Source organism: Phragmites australis, chromosome 16 (genome assembly GCF_958298935.1).
Source record: "Phragmites australis chromosome 16, lpPhrAust1.1, whole genome shotgun sequence".
NCBI lineage: Eukaryota > Viridiplantae > Streptophyta > Magnoliopsida > Poales > Poaceae > Phragmites > Phragmites australis.
In genome coordinates, this window is record NC_084936.1 from 4,716,139 (window position 1) to 4,740,282 (window position 24,144).

Below are 24,144 nucleotides of genomic sequence, written 5' to 3' on the forward strand. Positions count from 1 at the left end.
TAGCAGGTGCAGGGGGGGCCCACTGGCCAGCCTCTGAATATCCCCGCATGCCCGTCCGGTCAAAGTAGATCTGACACGGTTTGACGCGGCAGGGCAACAGGCGATACGCCTCGAGCCTATCGACGATATCTTCAAGACGTCTTCCTTTATGGGCCCCGCAGGGTAACGTGCGATGGGACCCGTCGCATTAAATGTCCCCATGCCTTCCTGCCAGGCGGTGGCAGGGATTGACGTACTCAGTACGACAGGCGTGGGGGGGAGTGGTTAGATGTGACCGGCCACGCTCCCCCTTAAATGCAGCATCGGGCTTCCCACCGATTGACACCTCACGGTAGAGCCCTTGTGGGGTCCACTGGCAAGGGGCTTCTTAGGGCCTCATGGAACTTGGGGTACTCGGGGACCAACTGTTCTTGGCCACGAGCACCCCCTCCCGGGCCTGTCTCTTCTCGGATCCTCAGAGAACTCTGGGTACCCGGGGACTAACTGTTCATGGCCCCGAGCACCCCCTCCCAGACTTGTCTTTGCTCGGGCCCTCGGGGAGATGGTCCCCGAGGGATGGCGCCACGTGGCACTGTGCTGTCCTGGCCTCGGGACTCGGGAACCCCCGGTTCCCATATCACTGACAGTATGCAATGCTTAAACGCTTCAATTGGTATCATTGTCAAATCTTTATTTATTTAAGCTACCTCCATGCATAATATAGCTTAAACTTACTATCTTGACATATTGTCTAGTTGTGTATATGTTTCTTTCTCATCATATGTATGCACACATATAGGAGGAGTTTAGACTATATTATGTGAGTTTCATGGATTATGATCCATGTGCTTTCATAGCTTTCAATTGGTACCATTACAATTAGTATAATTTTTAATTGGATTATGATTTGTGAAACTCTCTCCCATGTGCTCTAATATTTTTTTCCCTTAAGTTCAACATGTGCATATATTCCTTTTTGGAAGATTGTTGACAAAGGGGGAGAAGTTTTATGACCAAAGCAAGGAATGCGAGATGAATAATGAAGGGAGATTGTAGCAAGTGCAAGATACATGAAGGTTAACAAAGGGGGATAAACTCTTGCTTCGGTAGTGGCCAGGGGGGCAGCGCTTCGCTCGGAGGCCCTCTGGCCTGTACAACCGCCACCTGACAATGGGCCGGTCTTACCTGCGCCGCGGTGTGAGGTAGCGCGGGAACTTTCGGCCAGCACCTGGCGGTGGGCCGTGCCGACTAAGGCGGCTACTTCATGGAGCCAGCGGCCTTCCGAGTTTTCCCCCGCCGCTTGGAGTGGCGGGTGCCTGAGGAGAGCGTACGCCGCAAGCAGCGCGCTCCCAGGACTGGCCTCGCTGAAGGTGAGCCTACCCCGCAGCGGCGCCCGGAGCTGTCCAGATGTGGACCTGGCGGCAGGAGTTTCGGCCACCTGCTGAGGGTTGGATGGTGCACCGGCGACGGCGGTAGCGGCCCTGCTGGGCCCAGCGCCATGGTCCCCCTGAGAGGGGAACGCCGTGCGTGCAGATCGTGGCTGCTGCTGGGATGCAGCAGCGACTGCGGCCTGCTGAGCTAGGGGCTCCATTTCCTCACTGGAGCTGGAGACGATGACCGCTGGCCATTTTTTCTGCAGGAGAAAAACAAACAAACAAATTCAGGGAAGCTTTCCCCCTACCTGGCGCGCCAGCTGTCAGAGGGTTAACTCCTGTCGCAAGGATCCTGAGGGACCCCTTTTTAGAGATTCGGCCGGTGGAATGAACCTGAATAAGTTTGCTGGAGAAATAAATGGGTGTAAATGCAATGGCAGGCGGGGTGGAATGATCTAGTGCGGAATGAAGTAAATGCACTGGGGTTTAGACAGGTTTGGGCCGCACGGAGGCGTAACACCCTACTCCTGTGTGGATACTATAAATGCCCTGAGAATGTCCCTCAAGGATGTTGCTGGTTACACGAATGTTTGTCTATCTAGAGCCTGGGGCTCCTTCTTCTTCGGTCTGCGTGTATCTGTTGGCTTTGGGTGCTCTTGGGCTTTTCTTCCCTTCTCTTCTCTACCCACTTCCTCTGGTCGTGTCTTCACTTGGCAGCCGCAGAGCGGCCCGGCGTGCCTGCCCTGTCTTGTTCTCTTGCCACAGCAGCGCTGCTGACAGAACACCTCGGGCCTCGCGACGTTATCCCGAGGTGCGTCGGATGGCACGGGATGGGACCCATGCATTTAATGTCCCCATGCCCTTCTGCCAGAATATGGCAGGAACTGACACCGAGCGTGGCGGGAGCAGTTGGAGGTGACAGGCCATGCACGGCCTTAAATGCAGCCTCGGGCCTTTGACTGGCTAACACCTCATCGCTGGACCCCTGTGGGGGCCACTGTCAGGGGGCTTCCAGGGTTGTCGGGGAACCGAGTGCTCGGGGGTCACTGTTCACCTCCCCGAGCACTCTCTGCCGAGAATAACCTTCCTTGGTTCTCGGGGAACCGAGTGCTCGGGGGCTACTGTTCACCACCCCGAGGACTCTCTCCCGGCAAGTTTGTACGGATCCTCGGGGAACCGAGTGCTCGGGGGCCGCGGCTCGCAGCCCCGAGCACTCTCTCCCGGAACTTCCTTCAGCGGGCCCTCGGGGTACTCGGGTGCCCGGGGGGCCCACTAAACATGGCCCCAGGTACACCTCTCCCGGTACTTGGCTCTTCCGATCGCTTAGTCTTTGTAGTGCATCGGGGAACCCGGGCACTCGGGGACCACCGCATCTGGCCCCGAGCGCCCACTCCCGGGACTTAGTCTTCTCTACCTCGTGGAGGTGACCCTGTGGGATGGCGTCACGTGGCGGATGGCTGGCCTGGCCTCGGGATTTGAGGACCCACGGTTCCTGATTCACCGACAGTAGCCCCTAGGCCCATTGGCAGGCGATGGCCCAGAGACTGCGGATGGGCCCTTCGTCGTCAACGAGGCTGAACCCAGCATCGACGCCATGCGGCGCGCTCTTAGACGCTGGCCCTTCTGGTCCGGGCTTCTGGTACGGCCCCACGGGGAGCCGAGCGGACGTGCATCCAACCGACTCCCAAGGCGCATGATAACGGGACGGGCGGCGTGTGATAATGAGACAGGCGGCGGGCATGGCAAACGCGCAGATCGAGGAAAGTGCGCCTGGCAACCACTGACAAACGCGCGGCCCGAGGGAGATTCGCCTGACGGTTGCGCTGAACGAGGAAACCGTCCCTCCGAGCGCACCGTGGCAGGCGACGTTTGAACTTCCCTGGAGTATAAAAGGAGGAGGGGAATGAACTGCCCCCCTCTTTACGCCATCTTTACGAACAAGCCTTCTTCTTTCTCGCGCTCCTGAGCCCTCATCCTCCCTTAGGCAATCAGAGCACCATTTTTCCCTCACCGTTCCAAATCGTCCCCCACCCTGACAGGATGACAAGAGCGGGAGGAAGCCGCTGCAACAAGGCACCTGACAGCGTGCTACCGGAGTCCCGGCTTATGAACGAGGAGGCGGCGGACAAGGTGCGGAAGCTGATGGTGCCCGAAGGCCAGCGAGAGGCCTCGGTGGTGAGGCCGGTGAGCTTTCCGCCGGTGATGGACCGGCCGGAGCGCATCATCCTCTTTACCTCTTTCGTGGGGGCCGGGCTGGTGCCGCCGTTCTCGACCTTCTTCCTCCAAATCCTTGATACGTTCAGGATCCAGCTGGCGCATCTCAGCCCGAACTCCGTCGTCATCTTGACGGACTTCACCCACCTCTGCGAGATGTTCGTGGGGGTGCCGCTGTCGGTGTCACTCTTCTGACACTTCTTCGTGCTGCGGCCGGCCGGGAAGAAGAGGGGCTTCTCCACCGTTGATGTCGCCGGCTGCTGCAATTTCTGGCTGCGGGACGGCCTAGGGGAGCAGTACATTCCGTAGGTGCTGCGGAGCAAATGGGACGACTAGTGGCGCGATTGGTTCTACACCGACATCAGCCCTCACGACCGCCTGGTGCTGCCAGAGAGGGCTGCGGAGCCCCAGAAGCTAACCTGGGAGACGCCGCCGTAGCCGGATGAGCGGATGACGCCGTTCCTGGAGCGCATCAATTTCCTGCGCCATGCCGGGCTCACTTCGGTGATGGTGGTGGCGGACTATCTGCACCGCCTGGCGCCTCTGCGGGAGCAGGCCCGGCCCTGCTGGTTGTACACGGGCTCCCAGGACATCACCCGGACCCAGATCGGCGCGGAGTGGGATCTGGGTAGGGCGGCTCTGAGGGGTCTGCTCCGGGTGGTGACCGGTGTGGACGACCTGGACCGGGCGAAGCTCCCCTGGAAGGAGCCGGTAGCGGAGCGGCGACAGCGCCGGGGGACAGAGGGAAACGCCCCCGGTTAACTTGGGCGGGGGGGGGGGGGGAAGCCCCCGGCCTGGTTGACCTGAGCACGCATACATGGCATCTACGGGAAGAACTTGTGCAGATGCTCGATGTTCCACGGATTGGGGAGCGGCTGCCCATCCTCTGCAGCCAGCCGAACGGAGCCTTCTCGTGGGACACCGATCACGGTAAAGGGGCCTTCCCACATATGGGACAGTTTATTCGTTCCTTTGCGCGATTAGACGCGTCGGAGAACTAGATCCCCCACCTCGAGAGACTGGGCCCGGACGTGACGCTGATGATAGCGCCGCAGACTTTGCTGGTAGCGGGCTGCTCAGACGGTGGCACGCCGCTGGGGCTCTTCCAAGTAGTCGATGTCGTCGCGCCTCTGCTGTTCCTGTTCGCCTTCAGAGTAGGTATGCACCCGAGGGGAGCCTAGAGTGAGCTCGGAGGGGAGGGCCGCCTCAGCACCGTACACAAAGAAGAAAGGAGTCTCCCCGGTAGCGCGACTGGGCGTGGTCCGATTGGCCCATAGCACGGCAGGCAGCTCGTGGATCCACCCTTTCCCGTGCTTTGCGAGCACGTTGTAGGTCCGGGTTTTGAGCCCATTCAGTATCTCCACGTTGGCACGCTCGACCTGCCCATTGCTCAGAGGATGAGCGAAAAAGGCGAAGCAGAGCTTGATGCCGAGGTCCTCGCAGTAGTCCCCGAATAGGGCACTTGTGAACTGAGTACCATTGTCGGTGATGATCCGGTTCGGGACACCAAAGCGACTGGTGATACCGCGGATAAACTGGAGCGCTGTGTTCTTGGTCACCTTAACGACTGGAACCGCCTCTGACCACTTGGTGAACTTGTCGATAGCGACATAGAGGTACTCATAGCCCTCGATTGCTCGGGGGAATGGACCAAGAATGTCCAGCCCCCAGACCGCGAAAGGCCATGATAGGGGGATGGTTTGAAGAGCCTGAGCTGGCTGGTGAATCTACTTTGCGTGGAACTGGCACGCCCTGCAGCGCGGAACCAGCTCGGAAGCATCCTAGAGGGCTGTAGGCCTGTAGAAACCTTGCCGGAAGGCCTTCCCGACCAACGTGCGGAACGAAGCATGGCCACCGCACTCGCCCTTGTGGACCTCAGCGAGAAGCTCGCCGCCTTCTGCCCGGGTGATGCATTTCAGGAGGACGCCGCGTGCGCCACGCTGGTAGAGATCCCCATCTACTATGACATACCGTTTGGACTGCTGAGCAACTCTTTCAGTAGAAGCATCATCCCTGGGGAAGAACTTTTCCTTCAAGTACCCTCGGATCTCATCCATCCACGAGGCATCTTGAGAACAGCTAGCAAGCGCAGCGCACTCGCCGAGCGGTGGCACCCTGTCGGGGCTTCCCACTGAGGGCGCCACCGGGGTCCCCTGAATTGAGCTCGAGGTTTCCCCTTCATCCTTTTCGGTAGGCAGGACGGAAGGCCATGTGAGTCTTTCTTCAAAGACTCCAGCAGGGACGCGCACACGAGAGGAGGCCAGGCGAGAAAGGTCATCGGCAAGAGCGTTGTCGTGGCGAGAGATGTACCGCAGCTCTAGGCCGTCGAAATGCCTCTCCAGCTTCCTGACTGTCGCCACGTACGCCGCCATTTGAGGATCCGTGCACTAGTATTCTTTCGACACCTGGTTGACCACCATCTGGGAGTCTCCCTTGACCAGGAGGCAACGAATCCTGAGGCCCACCGCGGCTCGGAGACCGGCGATGAGACCCTCATATTTCGCCACTTGTTGGTTGTGCGGAACTGCAATTGCACGACGTACCGGAGTTCTTCACCTATTGGGGAGGTGAGAACCACTCCGGCCCCCGCACCTTTCAGCGTGAGGGAACCGTCGAAGTGCATAATCCAGTACCCGGGCGCATCGTGCCCGGGATAAGTGGAGATTTCTTCTTGGACGACCTCAGAGACGGGTGTCCACTTTGCCACGAAGTCAGAGAGTGCCTGGCTTTTGATCGCGTGGTGGCTGACAAACTGCAAGTCGAACTCCGCCAGTTCCATCGCCCACTTGACGACGCGCCCGGTGCCTTCTCAGTTCCGGAGGATGGGCCCCAGTGGGTACGTAATAACTACCGAGACCTTGTGCGCCTGGAAGTAGTGGCGCAACTTCCGGGAAGCAACGAGCACGGCGTAGAGCATCTTCTAGACCTGGGGGTATCTTGTCTTGGCATCCCGGAGGACTTCACTGACGAAGTACACCGGTCGCTGTACACGGCAGGCCCGCACTGCGGCTTCACCCGAGGGCCTGTCACAGCCCCCGAGCTCGGCGACGTGGTCAGGGCTAGCCGAGTGCTCGGGCTCGACTCCCTGATCGGGAGGAGCCAAGTGCTCGGGCTCGACCCCCTGGTCGGGAGGAGCCGCGAGGACTGGGGAGTGCTCTGGGGCGACCGGGAGCTGGGACCCAGCGTCTTGCCACGAGCACTCGTTACGCTCCACCACCAGTACCATGCTCATGACCAGAGGAGTGGCTGATACGTAGAGCAGTAGCGGCTCGCCCTCGGAGGGGGCCACCAGTACGGGCGGCGAGGTGAGGTATTTCTTCAGATCGCGGAAGGCCTACTCGGCCTCCGGCGTCCAGTCGAAACGACCGGTCTTCTTCAGAAGCTTGAAGTGGGGGAGTCCTCGCTCCCCAAGTCTGGAGATGAAGCGCCCGAGGGCCGCCATGCAGCCGGCGAGACGCTGAACCTCCTTGAGTCGAGCCAGGGGTCGCATCTGCTCGATGGCCCGGATCTTCTCTGGGTTGGCCTCGATCCCTCGGCTGGAGACCAAGAAACCGAGGAGCTTGCCCGCAGGCACCCCGAAGACGCACTTCTCAGGGTTGAGCTTCAGGCGGGTGGTGCAGAGACTGTTGAAAGTCTCGGCGAGATCTTCGAGCAGGGTGGCGCGGTCTCGGGACTTGACCACGAGATCGTCGATGTAGGCCTCGACGTTGCGGCCAACCTGCGAGTCAAGGGTGATGCGGATACATAGCAGAGCGGCCCGGCGTGCCTGCCCTGTCTTGTTCTCCTGCCACAGCAGCGCAACAGACGGAATGTCTCGGGCCTCGCGACGCTATCCCGAGGCGCGTCGGATGGCACGGGATGTGACCCGTGCATTTAATGTCCCCATGCCCTTCTGCCAGAATATGACAGGAACTGACACCGAGCGTGACGGGAGCAGTTGGGGGAGATAGGCCATGCGCAGCCTTAAATGCGGCCTCGGACCTTTGACTGGCTGACACCTCATCGCTGGACCACTGTGGGGGCCACTGTCAGGGGGCTTCCAGGGTCGTCGGGGAACCGAGTGCTCGGGGGTCACTATTCACCTCCCCGAGCACTCTCTCCAGAGAATGCCCTTCCTTGGTCCTCAGGGAACCGAGTGCTCGGGGGCTACTGTTCACCTCCCCGAGGACTCTCCCCCGGTAAGTTTGTACGGATCCTCGGGGAACCGAGTGCTCGGGGGCCGCGGCTCGTAGCCCCGAGCACTCTCTCCCGGAACTTCCTTCAGCGGACCCTCGGGGTACTCGGGTGCCCGGGGGGCCCACTGAACGTGGCCCCAGGCACACATCTCCCAGTACTTGACTCTTCCGATCGCTTGGTCTTCGTAGTTCATCAGGGAACCCGGGCACTTGGGGACCACCGCCTGTGGCCCTGAGCTCCCTCTCCCGGGACTTAGTCTTCTCTACCTCGCGGAGGTGACCCCGCGGGATGGCGCCATATGGTTTGGTGCTCACATAAAAATTAGTCTGGCGCTACATAGGATAATTCGTTGAGAACAATGAAAAACAGTTCGGTGTTCACAGAAAATTTGAAGCGAAATCTTTTGCCTCACTGGATGATCTGGTGTTCACAAAATAAACACACCGGACTATTACTTCCAGAGAGCTCCAAAATGAAGATATGCACATAGGATAGTCCGGTGCATTTGTCCGGTGTTCAATAAGTTATCAAAGGATAATCCGGTGTTCATAGATTAGTCTGAGTGGGTTCCAACGGCTATTTTCTTCTGCTATACTCACAGGATGATCCGGTGTTCACAAAATGAACACACCGGACTATTATTTCTAGAGAGCATCAAAATGAACATATACACATAGGATAATCCGGTGCATTTGTCAGGTGTTCAGTAAGTTATCACAAGATAATTCGGTATTCACAGAGGCTTGAGTGGGGTTTCAACGGCTAGTTTGTGATAGTGTACTCACCGGATGATCCGGTGTTACTACCACTGATCTTACCGGATCATCCGGTGTTAACAGCTTTTTAGAGCCGTTGGGTTAACGGCTAGTGCGCAAGTTTGAGGCTATAAATACCCCTCCACTCAGTATTTTGAGTGTGCTGGAGTCCAGAGAAGTTCATATACACCTGAGAAGACATCCAAGCCACCAAAGTGCTTAAAGTGATCATCCAAGGCGATTAAGCATAAGATTAGTGAGTGATTAGTGCTTATAGGCCTAGAGAGTGAGTTGCTAAGTGATTGCTGCCTAGAGAGTCGATCAAGGAGTGATCCAACAGTGTACCTCTTCGTACGTCGGCACATTGGGGTCTTTGTGACTCACCGGTAAGCTTGTTGACCCTCCGACTTGGTGTGGAGCGGTGGCAAGGCGATTGTGCGGGGACGCAGAGACCTTTGCCTTTGTGGCTCAAGCTCTGAAGTGATCGTGGTGGCAAGGAACCGGAATAGAAGCTAGTGGTGAGACCTTGCCTTGTGGCTTGGTGGCTCAGCCGGGTGGAGGCCTTGTCTTTGTGACTCGGTGGCTCAAAGGCTGTGACCAAGTGCCGACCGGGAGCATATCCTTTGTGAAGCTCCAACGTGAACTAGGGGTGGCATTCATGCCATCGATACCACAGAAAAAAATCCTTGTGCCAAGTTTGCTCTCTCTACCTTATTTACGTTTCCGCATTTACTTATTTGCAGTTTACCTTCTTAGATAGGTTGAAAGCACTTTGATCGGTAGAGTAGACATACTAGATAAACCTAGAGCACATTTAGATAAAAATTGATATAGGTTTATCTTGTATTTTTTTGAGCCGAAATAGTTTTAAGTGTCCTAATTCACCCCTTTTAGGACGTCATCGATCCCTACATAGGTCCTTGATGGATATAGACTCCTCTTCTAAAGGAGCATACCCTTGAGAAGTTTTCAAAATCGGGGATAGAAACGGTACACTACCCAACCCTCTTCAGGATGGCAACACGTTGGACCCAAAGGCCCTCGCTAATCTGGCTAGGGCGATTCGGACTCAACCCTTGCTGACGACATCATCTCGTGATCAGCTGCAAGACACTGCTGATTTCTCAGATCTTAATACCCTGCACCACCAACAAGGTGCCAGCCGTTATTGGTCTAAGACTGCTTATAGTCTTTTTGAGGTCTAATACTGTCTCCGACAAAGTGCAACATTAGCAAATTCGCTGATGTGGCACATCCTTCTGATTAGTCAACCGTGACACCTCAGCGTTAGTCCAAAGCCCTGGTCCATTGTAAACTCCTCTCAATCAACCATACCGGTCCACAAGTCCATAAACCTAGTGCACTGCACAGTAGCCAACCCAGTTAGCCATTGACAAAATCAACATTGACAATTGACTGCTGACCATGGGCCCCACTAGTTAGTGACCCATCATTTTCTAAATTTCAAAAAAAAAAATCCGACTGCAGCACGAGATTATTACAGTCGATTTTGCTAACGAAGCAACTATAATACTGAACATAGTACAGTCGGTTCATATGAAAAACTGACTGCAATATGGAGAATATTATAATCGGTTTCGTTACTAATCGACTGTAATACTCTATATACTATTGTCGGTTCATATGAAAAACCGATTGCAATACAGAGAATGTTACAGTCGGTTTCATTAACTAGCTAACTATAATGCACAGTATAATACAACCAATTCATATGAAAACCAACTGCAATATAGAGAATTTTACTGTCAGTTTGTGAGTCAAACCGACTGTAGTACTTTGTTTAGTTCAATCGATTTTGTTAACTAACCAACTGTAATAAAGATTATTACAGTTAGTTCTCATAACCGACTACAATAGTTGCTGATTTTTAGAGTCCCTTTCTTGCAGACAGTTTGAAACCCGGTTGTGAAAATGGTTACGAACCAATTGTGAAAATGATTTTTTAGTGAGACTGATTCACGTAATGTTTATCCTATGGTTGTGGTTGCATCCGAGCTAATAAAATTTTATATCTAAATATACTAATAAATTTGTACTTTTGTTGAAACATTTCTTCAGAGAAATCTAGTAATATATATAGTTTTTATATAGACAATCTCGATAAATATTGATATATTAATGGTCAAGCTACTAATAGTTTAACTGCACGGATTCTAAAAAATAAATGAAAAAGAATAGAGGGTGTAGTAGCTAAACCATTAGGTATTACAAAACAATCGTTCTAGTAAAAGGAAGCACAAAGAGTACAGAACAGAGCCCTATGTGTTAGGACTCTTGAATCCTGGCTTGGCCACTACTCGTCAGTTGAAATGTATTAGTCAACATTAAGTCAGAAGTCAAGTTGGAAACGGCACTTAAAGTTCCATCTTCCTCGCATGTTCTGCGGACTGGAAGATCAAGTTTTTTCAACAACGTAGCTTGAAGGAAGGTCCATTGCATGCTGTATTGTTGTATTCAACCCATATGTCTTGACTTTGAATCCTTGCAAGGCCACATTTGTGGTAAGAAGATTTTTACGGTACACCTAAATAAATGTATGTCGTCCATTTACTTCATCTGATGGCTTAGATTGATCTAATGATACTGTTTCATCCACCAGTATCATTAAAGAGTATCATGAGTATCATAAGGGTATAATTGTAAAAAAATAATGACAAACTTGTAAATTATATATTTAATTAAAGGAGGTCAAAATATTAGTTGGAATGATCTATTTATCTAATGACTGATTTTAGAGGTAAAAGTCGTACATAAGTAGATCGGACTGGCATTAATCTCAGATCAACTGGCATTCATAAAAGTCTCCAAGCATGTGCCGTGGACCGGGAAATTGCATACTCGTAGTACAGCCGTCGTCGCTACCTGCATTCATGCACCATTGGACTACTATGCAATTTGTACCTGCATGCTGAGGCGCGGTTGCCGAGCAACGTAATTTTGCTGCTCTCCCTAGCCTATAAGTACCGCAATGCGACAGAGGTCAGCAAGAGGAAGAAAAAAGAAAACTAAGATCGATATCGACAAGATGGCGCTTACGTCTGCAGTTTGCTCCGTCAAGGATGTTCAGGGGCTGCCAAAGTCTCCGACCTTTCACCCAAGTCTGTGGGGTGATTTCTTCCTCACTTTCCAACCACCCACCGCGCATCAGGTAACATCGACATCAGAATGATGGTATATGACATTCTGATCCACAAAACTGACTGGTATACTTGCTTGTCATGTGCAGCGTGCATACATGGCAGAAAGAGCCGAAGTGTTAAAAGAACAAGTTAAGAAGATGCTGAAGGGCGCAAATGAAGTACCAAAAATACTGGATCTTGTAATCACACTGCAACGGCTTGGACTGGATAATCACTACGAGAATGAGATCGACGAGCTGTTAAACTTTGTTTACAATTCTGATTACGACGATAAAGATCTGCATTTAGTTTCACTGCGATTTTATCTTCTACGAAAGAACGGCTATCATGTGTCATCTGGTAAGGCCTTTTTGCTAGTAGGAAAAATGCTCAAAAGACAATCATAGAATACAGTTATTACTTACTACGTAAATTAAACCACAAAAAAGGGCACTGAAAAGTATATACTAAGAAGCTTTGAACGTTATTAACCAACATCATAATACTGTTTATCATGCTTTATTCTATTTTGATGTCCATGCTTCATTCGATGACTTCAGTGCCATTTTAGGGGTCATTCGTAAAAAGGATAAAGTGGTTTTTATTATCGACATGTAGATCTCTATGAATATGTATATCAGTATGTCCATAGCTACTATGCACTGATGTACCATCAGCTATATATTTTCAACTGCTCAAATCCCAAGATATGCAAGTTAAATTGAAGTCATGGTAAAATGTTCCCAGTCCAATAAAACCTTTGATGTGTGTTGTGTATTTGATTTGTGTACTTTGGAGCTAAACAACTAATATTCCTTATTTGCTTGACTTTGCAGATGTGTTTCTAAAGTTTAAAGATAAGGAAGGAAATTTTGTTGCTAATGATATAAAAAGTCTCTTGAGCTTATATAATGCAGCATACCTTAGGACACATGGGGAGAAAGTACTTGATGAAGCCATTATATTCACTAGAGGCCAACTTAAAGCTGCATTAGACTCTTTGGAATCGACATTAGCAGATGAAGTATCTCTTGCCCTTCAAACACCTCTCTTTCGAAGGGTTAGAATATTGGAAACAAGAAATTATATCCCAATTTACGAAAGGGAGGCTGCACGAAATGAGGTCATATTAGAGTTGGCAAAGTTCAATTTCAACCTTCTTCAACTTCTTTATTGTGAGGAGTTAAAAAAGGTCACACTGTAAGTTAATTTAAACTTTGAATTCTAAAATTCTCTTTAGTTAAGTCAATTACACAATATATTTACCTTTATGTCATCACAGGTGGTGGAAGCAGCTTAATGTTGAAACAAATTTATGTTTTATTCGAGATAGAATCGTGGAAATGCATTTCTGGATGACAGGAGCATGCCCTGAGCCCAAATATTCTCTTTCACGTGTTATACTCACGAAGATGACAGCCTATATCACCATACTAGATGACATAATGGATACCTACAGTACAACTGAGGAGGGAATGCTGCTTGTTGAGGCAATATACAGGTACGAGAGTCTCCTTTGTAATCTAATAATGATATTTTAATTTTATCTTCTACCCCATCCTCACTGTTAAATTTATATGCATTTATTTGTCATTTGTTGCATATGAAAACATCTGTCATGGTGAGGGCTTCACAGGCAGCAGCAGATTAGATTGCCTCTTATTTAAGTATCTTAATATCTAGGTTAATTTAGGATATTATCTCTAGTAATTTGTTTATTTGGATAGGATTGTTATGAGTAGAGGTCTTAGGGGACAAGTCGAGTCAAGGCTACAAAATGCTAGACATTACATAATTGTTTGTCAAAACCAAGCGAGCAGTGGCAGAGCTTCAGGCCAAACGAAAGGTCCAAAACAAAAGGGTGAATGAGTAAGGAATTCAGGGAGCTCCATTATCTATAAATTAAAGACACTTGTTAGCCTATATAAAGCTAGCTCCATCCGTGCAACCACCAAGGATAAACTAGCCTTTCTCCTCACATCCAAGTCTCCTCCCTCATCTTTTACACGCCTTTTACCTTCTCCTTTATTGTTCCAAAGGGATCCTTCCTATCCCCTCCAGCTCGGGCCACTGCACCTTACATCCACATCTCTCACACAGCCTCGCACTCGAGAGCAAGACATGTAGGCGTAGCTTCCTAAGCTCTGCACCTCCCTTGCCTAATATTCCCCTCTCTTTTGGCAGAGATGCTTCTCCCTCTCCCTGAAAATCATTCCCCTAGCTCCCCTGCACCACAACCAAGCCCACTGACAATGGGCTACTCTATATTAAAAAAATAAATCATATCATTCATTAGTAATTACAAAAAATCTCATCAATGAAAATGTTTAAAGCAAATGATTGTAAGAGTTCCATATAAATTAGTTCTACTGTTGCTAAAAAATATATTTCTACTACTAAAGAAAATAACAATTTTGGAATATAGATTCCCAACAACAATTTTTTTTGATTTTGATTCGAAACTTTGCATAAGACACACTTTAGCTATAAAATGTTTTCAATGGATTGTGAAATGCAGGTGTGAGGCGAACGCTACTGAACTACTTCCAGAATACATGAAGGATTTCTACTTGTACTTATTGAAGACATTTGATTTGTGTGAGGATGAACTAGGAGAAAACAAAAGCTATCGGGTGTTTTATCTCAAAGAATTGGCAAGTATTGTATTTGATGTTAATATCCATTGTAGACCTTTCTTCAAAAAATCAGTATGGCTTCACATTATTTGAACATATAATATGAATTCACATATTTGTACGTCTAATGCAGTTGAAGACGTTGGTCCGAGGATACTCTCAGGAGATAAAATGGCGTGATGAACATTATGTTCCAGAAACAATCAACGAACATCTAGAAATTTCAAGAACAACTGTCGGAGCTTTTCAACTAGCATGTTCTTCATTTGTTGGGATGGGTGACATCGTAACAAAGGAAACTCTTGACTGGCTATTGACATATCCAGGACTTCTCAAGTGTTTCACAACATTTGTACGACTCTCCAATGATATTGCATCAACAAAGGTCTTTCTCTATCTTTACTTTTCACATGTGCAGAACCTTTATGTGTATTACGCACCTTAGCATTGCTACATTATTTAGTGAAATTGAACTTCACCATCAAATATAATCTTGTAACCAAATACCGCATGATAAAGGTAAATAATTTAATAAGTGTGGTAGGAAAGTACCTCACTAATGAAAGACATTATTATTACACACACTTAGTAAATCTATTTAATATTTCTTCGTGTTGCAGCGTGAGCAAATAGGAGGGCACCATGCTTCTACTGTCCAATGTTATATGTTGCAGCATGGGACAACAATGCACAATGCATGTGAGAAGATAAAAGAGCTAATTGAAGATTCATGGAAGGATATGATGAAATTCTACCTTACACCAACAGAACAGCCAAAGGTTGTGGCACAGACGGTTGTTGATTTTGCGAGGACTGGGGACTACATGTACAAGAAAACAGACGCATTCACTTTCTCCCATACTATCAAAGATATGATAGCATTACTCTATGTGGAGCCACTGTTCTAAACTCTGAAAACACCCATTTACCAACTACCATAGTACTCCAAATACAATCTTTTACCACTTTCAGTTGTATTAAATAAAGTGGCGGCTGCCAGACTCGTGTTCACCAAATTATAGAAGTTAAGGTAGAGTAAGAAACGTTAGGTAAAGTACGAAACGTGTCAGCTGCTCATTGCGTCATTAAATGTATTGTGTTAGCCTCTCAAGTAATATTATTCGTTTGTCCCATACGTTGCTCTGTTTTTCAATCTTTGCTACAACTTCTGATTGGTGCAGAAAATGTGATACAATGGCAGATATTATAAAATTATGAGCAGGTGTTCATTATTATAGTTTGCTGCATATATACCATCCACATGAGTTCCAAAAACTATGTTTGGTCTTTCGATCGTTTGGGGAATTAATTTGGTTATAGCTTAAATGGTCTATTTAAGGAAGTATTCTTCTTCTTGCCTGATTCCACCAAATCAAGTTCTTGCCCAGGAACTCTTAAATTCCTCCTGATGAACGTCAGCATCGCTCCCTCTCATCTCTTAGCCATGCCCATTTCCCCAAATCAAGCCCCTCTGTTCTTACCTAACCCCGGATGTCGCTGTCCTCTCAGCTCGGAAGTCGACGGGAAGCGAGATCGAGGCCAGACCAGTGAAGACCACCGCCATTGGTCCTTATTTTCTTCACCGCCGGCACCTCTTCGATCTCTACCGATCCGGCAAATTTGCTTACGTGACCAACCATGCCACCTCAGCCTTAGTCTACAATCCCAATCCATCGTAGACAGTTTACCATTGACCATGGGCCCCACCAATCAGTGACACATCATTTTTTGAATTTTCAAAAGAAAAAATTATAAAATCCAAAAATCCTTTTTCTAAAGAATATTCTCCTTTTTTCTTTTTTCTAGAATTAACCTTCCAGCAAACCTTTCAATGTCTGTTCCTCCTCCGTTTCAACTTTGATTTTGACGATTCTTTTGTCTAAATTCAACATCTTTCCAACAACATCAGTTTAGTAATTTTTACTGTTAATTTGAATTTTTGTTTAAATTTATTTGGATTTGAGTTGTTATTGTTGTAGTTTACTTATTCATCATAATTTGCGTATTTTAGAAGAGGAAGCGCTCGAAGAGGAACCCAAGGACCTGTATTATGTGGAGAGACCGGAAGAAGACTTTGACAAAGTAAAGTCCAAACCCTTTGATCATATTCTACCTAAGTTTTATAAACACAACTCTATAGATACATAAGTTTCGATCAAACATATGCTACCACAAGTCCTATTAATACAAGTAAACTCAAAAATAAAGAGAATAAAAAGATTACTACCAACTTTAACATCTCCGACAAGATCAACAAGAAGAAGATCAAAGACCCTACTATCAATAACAAGACTTGACTTACAGAAGTACTAGTGATAACAATAGCATCAAGTGTCATCAAGCGTCAATACGACCACAAATATTTTTTATTTTTATTTTATTTTTCTTTTATTTTTTTCTCACCTCAGCAGCACTAGAATAAGAATCATTGTATATTTTTACTCAAGTTTGATGTAAGGAGTGACGGCTACGGACACAAACGCATAAGTGATGCCATCTTCCAAGCATGTGCCATGTACTTTTTGATGGTCGCATGCTCAGGTCGTCTTCTTAATTAAGATATTGGCTGGCAACTCGCAGCATGAGCTGTCCCTGTAGGTCGGCTCCTTGGACTTGCTTTGCTTCGATGGAGACAGATTACCGGATTATATATTAGCCACAATAATCCCATGCATTGCGATGGAGAATGAATTAGTTTCCCTGCCAGTCAAAACAAGAGATTGGGTCAGATCCCTGCACAACATTAAGTCAGCAAAAAGTTAAAAGGATAAAATATTTTTTCACGTAATGACAGTAATATTCCTCACATGTGCTGCGGACTGGACATAATATTCGCACCATGTGTCTTGAGGCTTCATTAAGTGGACATACTATTCCTGAAAGATCAAGTAACTTGGAAAAAGTCCGCTGCATGTTGTATTGTGGACATACATTTTTCTTTCTTTTTTTTTCTTTTTGGAGAAAACGGTGGTCGCATATGGAAGTTGTCTTCTGAAGAAATGGTTCGTCACAAGTTGCGTTTACGCCAACAATCGGCAAGACGGCAGCTTAGACCCTTGTTCGTATCTGCTGAACCAAAGGCATAAATAGCCCCACGATCAGGCTTCCATGTGTGTGCCATCTCGTACCCAAAGCAGAAAGGAAACACGGGGAGAGAGTGAGAGAGAGAGATAGAGTAGAATGGCGGCAGCGTGTGCAGATGGTCCTCGCTCCCACCATGAGGAAATGAGGAAGCCTGCCCCCTTCCACCCGACTCTGTGGGGAGATTTCTTCCTTTCTTACCAGCCGCCGACTTCAGCAAAGGTAGTATTTTGCTCACACCACACTCATATAATCCACAATGTGTCGCACTATCACACGTCCAGAATACACATACCACTATAGATACATATGCTTAAGCGTGGATATCCTACAGTTCTCGAAAAGAAAGATAGATACATGCTTAAAACATTAAATGCACTCTGTAAATAAGAAAGTACTAGGATTTATACCCTAGTGGGTAGAATGGTAACTCCACGACTCAATCCCACCTTGAGATGGTTCCCGTGTGTTTTGTTTCTTTTGCTAAGCATGTCCCACAAATCAAGATCAGTGACTCCTTTGAGCATTTTTCAAATCTAGGACTCACTTGCACCCACATTGCAAGTTGTTATACATACAATGCAATTTACTCTTTATGGATATATTAGACTATATGTACAGGACATGATCTGCAATAAACAATATTAACCATAAATTACCATAATTTCATGTTACCAAAACTTACGAAATATACTTTTTGTGAAAAACGTTTTCTCATATCACGTCTACTTTTCATATCACAAATCTAGTCAAAGTTGAGGATGTTTGAGACACAAATTAAAAATCATTCTATATGTATATATATTTCTAAGTGGAGGGGGTGTTTTGCTAAAATTCTGAAAGAAGCCACGATGAAATCCATGGATGGCTCAAATTAAAGAAATGCTTATTGTGCCATACTTGGGTGGTCGGGCCAGGCCTGGTTTGTTTCGGGCTCAGGAGGTGCCTTCCCAGACATGGCCCTAATTTACTTTTGCGGGCATAATCGGCCGGGGCAGATGTGCTTAGGTACACTCACAAGACAGGAAGCTGTAATACCCTTTGCCTGTCTTTGCTGAAGGAATCTCAAATGCGGGAAAGGGCTGGAGTGCTAAGGGAAGAAGTGAGGAAGATAATCAAAGGCTTAAACGATCTGCCAGAAATGGTGGACCTTATAATCACGCTGCAGCGACTTGGTCTTGACCACCACTACGAGGATGAGATAAACAAGCTGTTGCACGTTGTTTATAACTCCAATCACGATGGCGGTAATCTGGACTTTGTTTCGCGCCGATTCTATCTTCTGCGTAAAAGTGGCTATAACGTGCCATCCGGTGAGTCCTTATCATAGATACTGAGCTATATTACATCTGAGAATGTATTACAAATAATGTTCATTGTCTCAAATATTTATGCAGATGTATTTCTGAAGTTTAAAGATCAAGAAGGGAATTTTGTTGATGCTGATATTGGAAGCTTGTTAAGCTTATACAATGCAGCGTACACGAGGATTCATGGAGAGACATTGCTTGACGAGGCAATTGCTTTCGCTAGAAGATGCCTTCAAGATGGATTGAAACGTTTGGAATCACCACTGGCAGAGGAAGTGTCTTCTGCCCTTGATACACCTCTTATCCGAAGGTTTGGAATTTTGGAAATGAGGAACTACATTCCTATTTACGAAAAGGAGCCTAAACGAAACGAAACAATACTGGAGTTCGCAAAACTGAACTTCAACCTTACGCAAATTCTTTATTGCACGGAGCTAAAAGAGGTCACGCTGTAAGTTTATTCAAATCCCACTTGGAAACCTAAAGTGCACATTTCAATCATGATGGCAATTTATTTGTTCTTGTGTACATTGTAGGTGGTGGAAGGAACTCAGCGTCGAATCAAACTTGAGTTTTGTTAGGGATCGGATCGTAGAGGTGTATTTTTGGATGAGCGGGGGATGCTACAATCCTCAATACTCTCATTCTCGAATTATACTTACGAAGATTGTTGCTTTTATTACAATACTAGACGATACCCTTGACACATATGCTACCACTCATGAGAGTATGCTGCTTGCGGAAGCAATTGACAGGTAACGACTTTCTTGAGCGCGTCCAATGATTTCTGTGTTTCAAAAAATATATATATATCTGACATATAACTATTTAATAAATGTTGGCAACGGTCGCATAATTTTGATTTATTTAAGCATGAAAAGAAAGAAACTGAAGTCTTAACTATGATGCAATGACATATATGTTGTAGATATGTCGTTTATAACATACTGAATTTTGTTGTGATGTTGTAGCTGGCCATGTTATGCCTTGCTCATAACAGAAAGGAAGGGGACTGGAATTACATAAGAATAAGCCTAGAACGAATTTTGGAGACATAATTTATAATATTTACAGTGGAAGGAAGAACACGAGGGAAAGTATTAAAATAATCCAGAGTTATAAAAGGAACAACATAAATCATTCATGTGTTCCGCCAATAATCGTGTTTGGAAAAAGTTAGAATCAAATTGTCAAATAAGGCTAAAATTGAAAGGAAGTCACATAACACAGGAGTATATTATTATTATTGGAAGTAACCATACTAAAAAAAATGGAAAAGCAAATTCAGTTCCCATATTTCTAGACATGGTTTCTTTTGATTTTCTTTGAAAAGAAGAAATATTTTCTGTTGTAACCTTTAGCATTTACTTTTAAGATAGGGATTTTGTTCTAACATAATAAAATGCAGATGGGATGAAGGTGCAATATCTCTCCTTCCAGGATACATGAAGGATTTCTACTTATATTTATTGAAGACATTTTCTTCATTTGAGCATGAGTTAGGACCAGATAAGAGCTACCGTGTGTTTTATTTAAAAGAAGCGGTAAGTATTCTATTTGATCTTCCCTGACTGTTTATTGTTTATAAATACACGTACATGAAAAGTAATACATATCCGCTTATAAATATATAGTGATTGAACATTACCAAGATATAATCACAATGATATAGCTCTAGAAATGTTATGTCCTTTTGAATAGAATTATATGTGTTACTGACATTAAGAGAAAACAGAACCACATTTCTGTAATAATAGAATATTAGGTAAATCTGTATGCCAGATAAAAAAATGGATTCCTTTATGCATGATACTTTGAACGATCATAAGTTATTCAATATTCTTAGCTGACTACATGTGGGTGTTGAGCTTTCCATGGAAGGCCTTATTCTAGTAAAAAATTCTGATGTATATTCCCATAAATACATTAATTAATAAAGGTGTTCCTAACAAAGGAAATTATCAAGTACAAGCATGACAAATCATGCAAACTTTCTTCGTTTCAATTAATCCTATTTAGGCAATGCATATCATTTGGCAACTATATAAGCTTCTAAAATGACTTGACACGTTTTCTTTTCAATATAGATGAAGCAATTAGTTCAGGCATACATGAAGGAAATAAAATGGCGTGATGACGGTTATGTGCCAGAAACAATGAGCGAACACCTTGAAGTTTCACTTATAAGCATTGGGGGTGTCGCGGTGCTATGTGCCGCATTTGTTGGAATGGGCGATATAATAACAAAGGAGATCCTCGAATGGGTTTTGAGCGACGCTCAATTTGTTAAGGCTTTTGGTATATTTGTACGGCTCACCAATGATATTGTATCAACCAAGGTCTTCCTCTATCCTTAAACAAGTTTAATTTCATGCAGAAACTATTTATAAATTTGAACTCATTTAAACCTCTGGAATTAACTCATGCATATATCGGATTTTGTTCGTAGGCATATAGATCACGTAGGTTCATGACAACGTTCCACGGTTTTAGTGAATGAAGATGGGCACGACTCCATACATAAAACTTTTCATATGCATCCACAGAGTTTGGGATATCAAACTAGCAATTTTGTTAATAAAAATTCCTAACATCGTTTTAACTGCCACAATTTGCAGCGTGAGCAAACAGAGAAGCACTGTGTCTCCAATGTTCAGTGTTACATGAAGGAGCATGGAACAACATGGCATGATGCATGCCAAGAGATGAAAGAAGTTACTGAAGATACATGGAAGGATATGATACAACAATCCCTTGTATTGACAGAACAACCAAAGGTCGTGCCACGGACAATTCTTGACTTTTCAAGAACTACAGATTACATTTACAAGACAGCTGATACATACACTGTTTCCCATACGATCAAAGATACGGTGAAATTGCTCTATGTGGATCCAATACCAATATGAAGCATGCTCATCTTCGTTACCAAGAATACCTGTATGAAGCTTGCTAAAAGGACGTATAAGTAATTGCCAACTATATTGTACTTCTTAAATAAGAACCAGTCATGTTCAAGGATGTGGCCTGGTGATATTACAAAAGAAATGTATTTTGCTCCCTTTCAACATGTAACAACAGTACTAGTTGTTGTTTGCAGGAACTGTTGGAAAATAGAAATATGTTACCATCAAATAAAATGTATTGTGTTTCCTCGCAAATAAATAAATAAAATGTATTGTGTTGTGTTGCACCCTCCAGTAATTGATAATATGTACCTCTTTCCTTCCATACATTGCTCTGTGTCCAAACAATAACTCTACTTCAATTACAGAATAATGGTGCATGATGACAGCATAAGTGGTGATCCAAATTCATGGAAAATATGTTCGATACCATCCACATGAGCTGTATCAACTATCAACGTGGAATGCCCACCTTCACAACTAAACTTTGTGTTTATCTAAAAAAGGTGGAACTTCGTGGTAGTTTTGAATTGTACTGGAGCAAATGAAGAAACCAGGGAAGTCAAGCCAAGTAAACCAACCTGCTCACATTTATAAAAAAAAAGAAAAAAGAAAAATAAACAACCTGCTCAGCCGACATCGCCTGCTGGTTGCCTCGGCGAGCCATTAGAATATTCTAAACTGGTCACCGCCGGGATCTGAATCCCTCGGCTCTGCTCCTGGAGACATAAGACAGATAATACACGAACTCCTAGTCCTAAACCTTGAAGCACTACAAAATAATAACTATCTCCAACCATATTCTCTTTATTTTATTCCCTTCCTGATTCTGAGGGCATCTTGGTGTTACAGTTGATACATTTCATCGAAATGAATCCAGACTCCGGCGTCCCCGTGGAGGAAATCACAATGTCTGTATTGGAATGCGAACATGCATCTATCGGCCTTCGACTGTTCCAAGTACCAGGCATGGAATCTCCGCATTTGGGTTGTTAGCTCCGACAGGGACTTGACTAGTAGTTCGCCAAGCTTAAATTGACATTTAGATTTTGCCTTTTCATCCTTGGACTCGTCATAAAGTGCTTCTTTTGTCAATCCGACCTCATTTAGAAAGTTTTTTTTTCTAATACTTCTTGTTGTTCTAGCGCTCTTTGTTTTTTTACCTTCTTGATTGATGCATTCCTCAACTATTTTTTACTCATGATACGCGCGTAGTTAGATTTTAGCGGTGGGTCCACAGATCTTGCCAAAGTTTGAAGAAACTTGGCGACTATTGCTGGATCGATAGCACTCTTCTCTGGCTCAATACGTTTGAAGTGTTCAGTGGCATTCACTTTCCTTCTGATTTCCTCATCAGTTTTATCATAAGGCAGAGGAGATGGCGGCTTCTTAGATGCCGACTGCCGCTTCTTAGCTGCTGCTCGCTGCTATGATGAAGTAGATTTCTGAGATGACATCGACTTCCGAGTTTGTGCAGGTGCTACCGGCTTCTGAAGTGGGATAGGCGGTGGCAGCTAAGGGGTTGGAGATTTGGTGGCTGTGGAGGCGACGACGGAGGTGGGGATCTTCTGGGTGGCTGTGGAGGAGACAGCGGAGGAGGTGGAGAGCTTCTGGGTGGTTGTGGAGGCGACAGCGGAGGAGGCGGAGATCCTTTGGGTGTGTCCGACGACTCTGAACTAGACCCAGACCCGTCTGTGTCTTCGCTAAATAATATGACGCGCTTGCACCACAGGATGTAATGGCCTACATTTTTTGAGAGCCTTGTTTCCCCCGCCTCTCCAAGGTAATCCAGCTTGCATTTACGGTACTTATGTATTGCACTATCCACGCGTACCCTGGCGTATCCCTGTGGTATCGAACGACTGTTGAAGAGGGTCTCTTCCACCCATTGCTCTGCCAAACCCGTAGCCACTGTGGTGGGAACACCCAAGACTGGCACGACAAGCTTGCATGGTGTGCTTTCTGTGATGTCGTCCATAGGGTGACGGATTAAGGCTTCTCCTGGAAGCCCCGTGGACGTGCAGCTGCTCCGGGGACCACCAGGGATCGGCACCAAAGCATTATCTGCGATGACTAATAGCTCCTGCCTTGCTTGCTGCCTGGCTTGCTGCATAGCTGCTTCTATTTTTGCGTCTGTCATTCGTCTCTCCTCTGCAAGTTCTTCTTTTAGAATGGCCATCATTTCTGATATATTTTCTTTTCTTCGTTTCTTGTAAGTGTCGGTGTTTTGTTCGAATACGACCTTCCAAGGCCTCAAACCCTTGCCGCAGGTATGACCAGTGTGCTCCTTATTTCCCAATGCCAAGGTTAGCTCGTCGTTCTCCCTGTATGCCTGGAAAGAGCCCTAGGAACACTGGACGTGGGCATCTCAAATCTTCTTCGAGACTTCCAATTCTCGTTCACTTTTGAAGCATAACCTGCTATCAGTCGCAAGAGTTACCCCTCTCCCATACAGGTAGTTCTTCACTCGTGGAATCCACTCAAGTGTCACAGGTGTGACACCGCTTTTAGTTACGTCTTCTTCCATCTTCTCCCACTCGTCAAGTTTCCTAAAGTACCCGTGCGAGCCGGTTC

The 24,144-nt window shown here is 46.3% G+C and overlaps 2 protein-coding genes across 3 annotated transcripts; both read left to right on the forward strand.

Annotated features, from left to right (window-relative positions):
• The first annotated feature begins 11,529 nt into the window (after window positions 1-11,529).
• LOC133894896 (beta-sesquiphellandrene synthase-like) lies at window positions 11,530-15,400 on the forward strand. Its single transcript, XM_062335079.1, has 7 exons — window positions 11,530-11,666; window positions 11,745-11,997; window positions 12,474-12,837; window positions 12,920-13,138; window positions 14,156-14,291; window positions 14,407-14,658; window positions 14,894-15,400. Exons 1-7 carry the CDS (start codon window positions 11,544-11,546, stop codon window positions 15,179-15,181), a joined length of 1,635 nt encoding a protein of 544 aa, XP_062191063.1. The 5' UTR covers window positions 11,530-11,543; the 3' UTR covers window positions 15,182-15,400.
• A 1,962-nt stretch (window positions 15,401-17,362) lies between these two features.
• LOC133894843 ((S)-beta-macrocarpene synthase-like) lies at window positions 17,363-21,857 on the forward strand. 2 transcript variants are annotated; one of them, XM_062335018.1, is made up of 7 exons: window positions 17,364-17,576; window positions 18,415-18,667; window positions 18,752-19,115; window positions 19,201-19,419; window positions 20,073-20,208; window positions 20,752-21,003; window positions 21,283-21,857. In XM_062335018.1, the coding sequence occupies exons 1-7, from the start codon at window positions 17,454-17,456 to the stop codon at window positions 21,571-21,573; spliced, it is 1,638 nt and encodes a 545-aa protein (XP_062191002.1). In that variant the 5' UTR covers window positions 17,364-17,453; the 3' UTR covers window positions 21,574-21,857. The 2 variants fall into 2 exon arrangements, with proteins under 2 accessions (XP_062191003.1, XP_062191002.1); XM_062335019.1 differs by lacking the exon at window positions 20,752-21,003 and having other exon boundaries at window positions 17,363-17,576.
• Window positions 21,858-24,144: the final 2,287 nt, after the last annotated feature.

Coding starts and splice junctions, on each gene's coding strand:
- LOC133894896 (XM_062335079.1), top strand. CDS start 11,544: ATGGCGCTTACGTCTGCAGTTTGCTCCGTCAAGGATGTTCAGGGGCTG. Junction 11,998..12,473: donor CGGCTATCATGTGTCATCTG/GTAAGGCCTTTT, acceptor TTGACTTTGCAG/ATGTGTTTCTAAAGTTTAAA. Junction 14,292..14,406: donor TGTTTTATCTCAAAGAATTG/GCAAGTATTGTA, acceptor CGTCTAATGCAG/TTGAAGACGTTGGTCCGAGG.
- LOC133894843 (XM_062335018.1), top strand. CDS start 17,454: ATGGCGGCAGCGTGTGCAGATGGTCCTCGCTCCCACCATGAGGAAATG. Junction 19,116..19,200: donor GAGCTAAAAGAGGTCACGCT/GTAAGTTTATTC, acceptor TGTACATTGTAG/GTGGTGGAAGGAACTCAGCG. Junction 20,209..20,751: donor TGTTTTATTTAAAAGAAGCG/GTAAGTATTCTA, acceptor TTTTCAATATAG/ATGAAGCAATTAGTTCAGGC.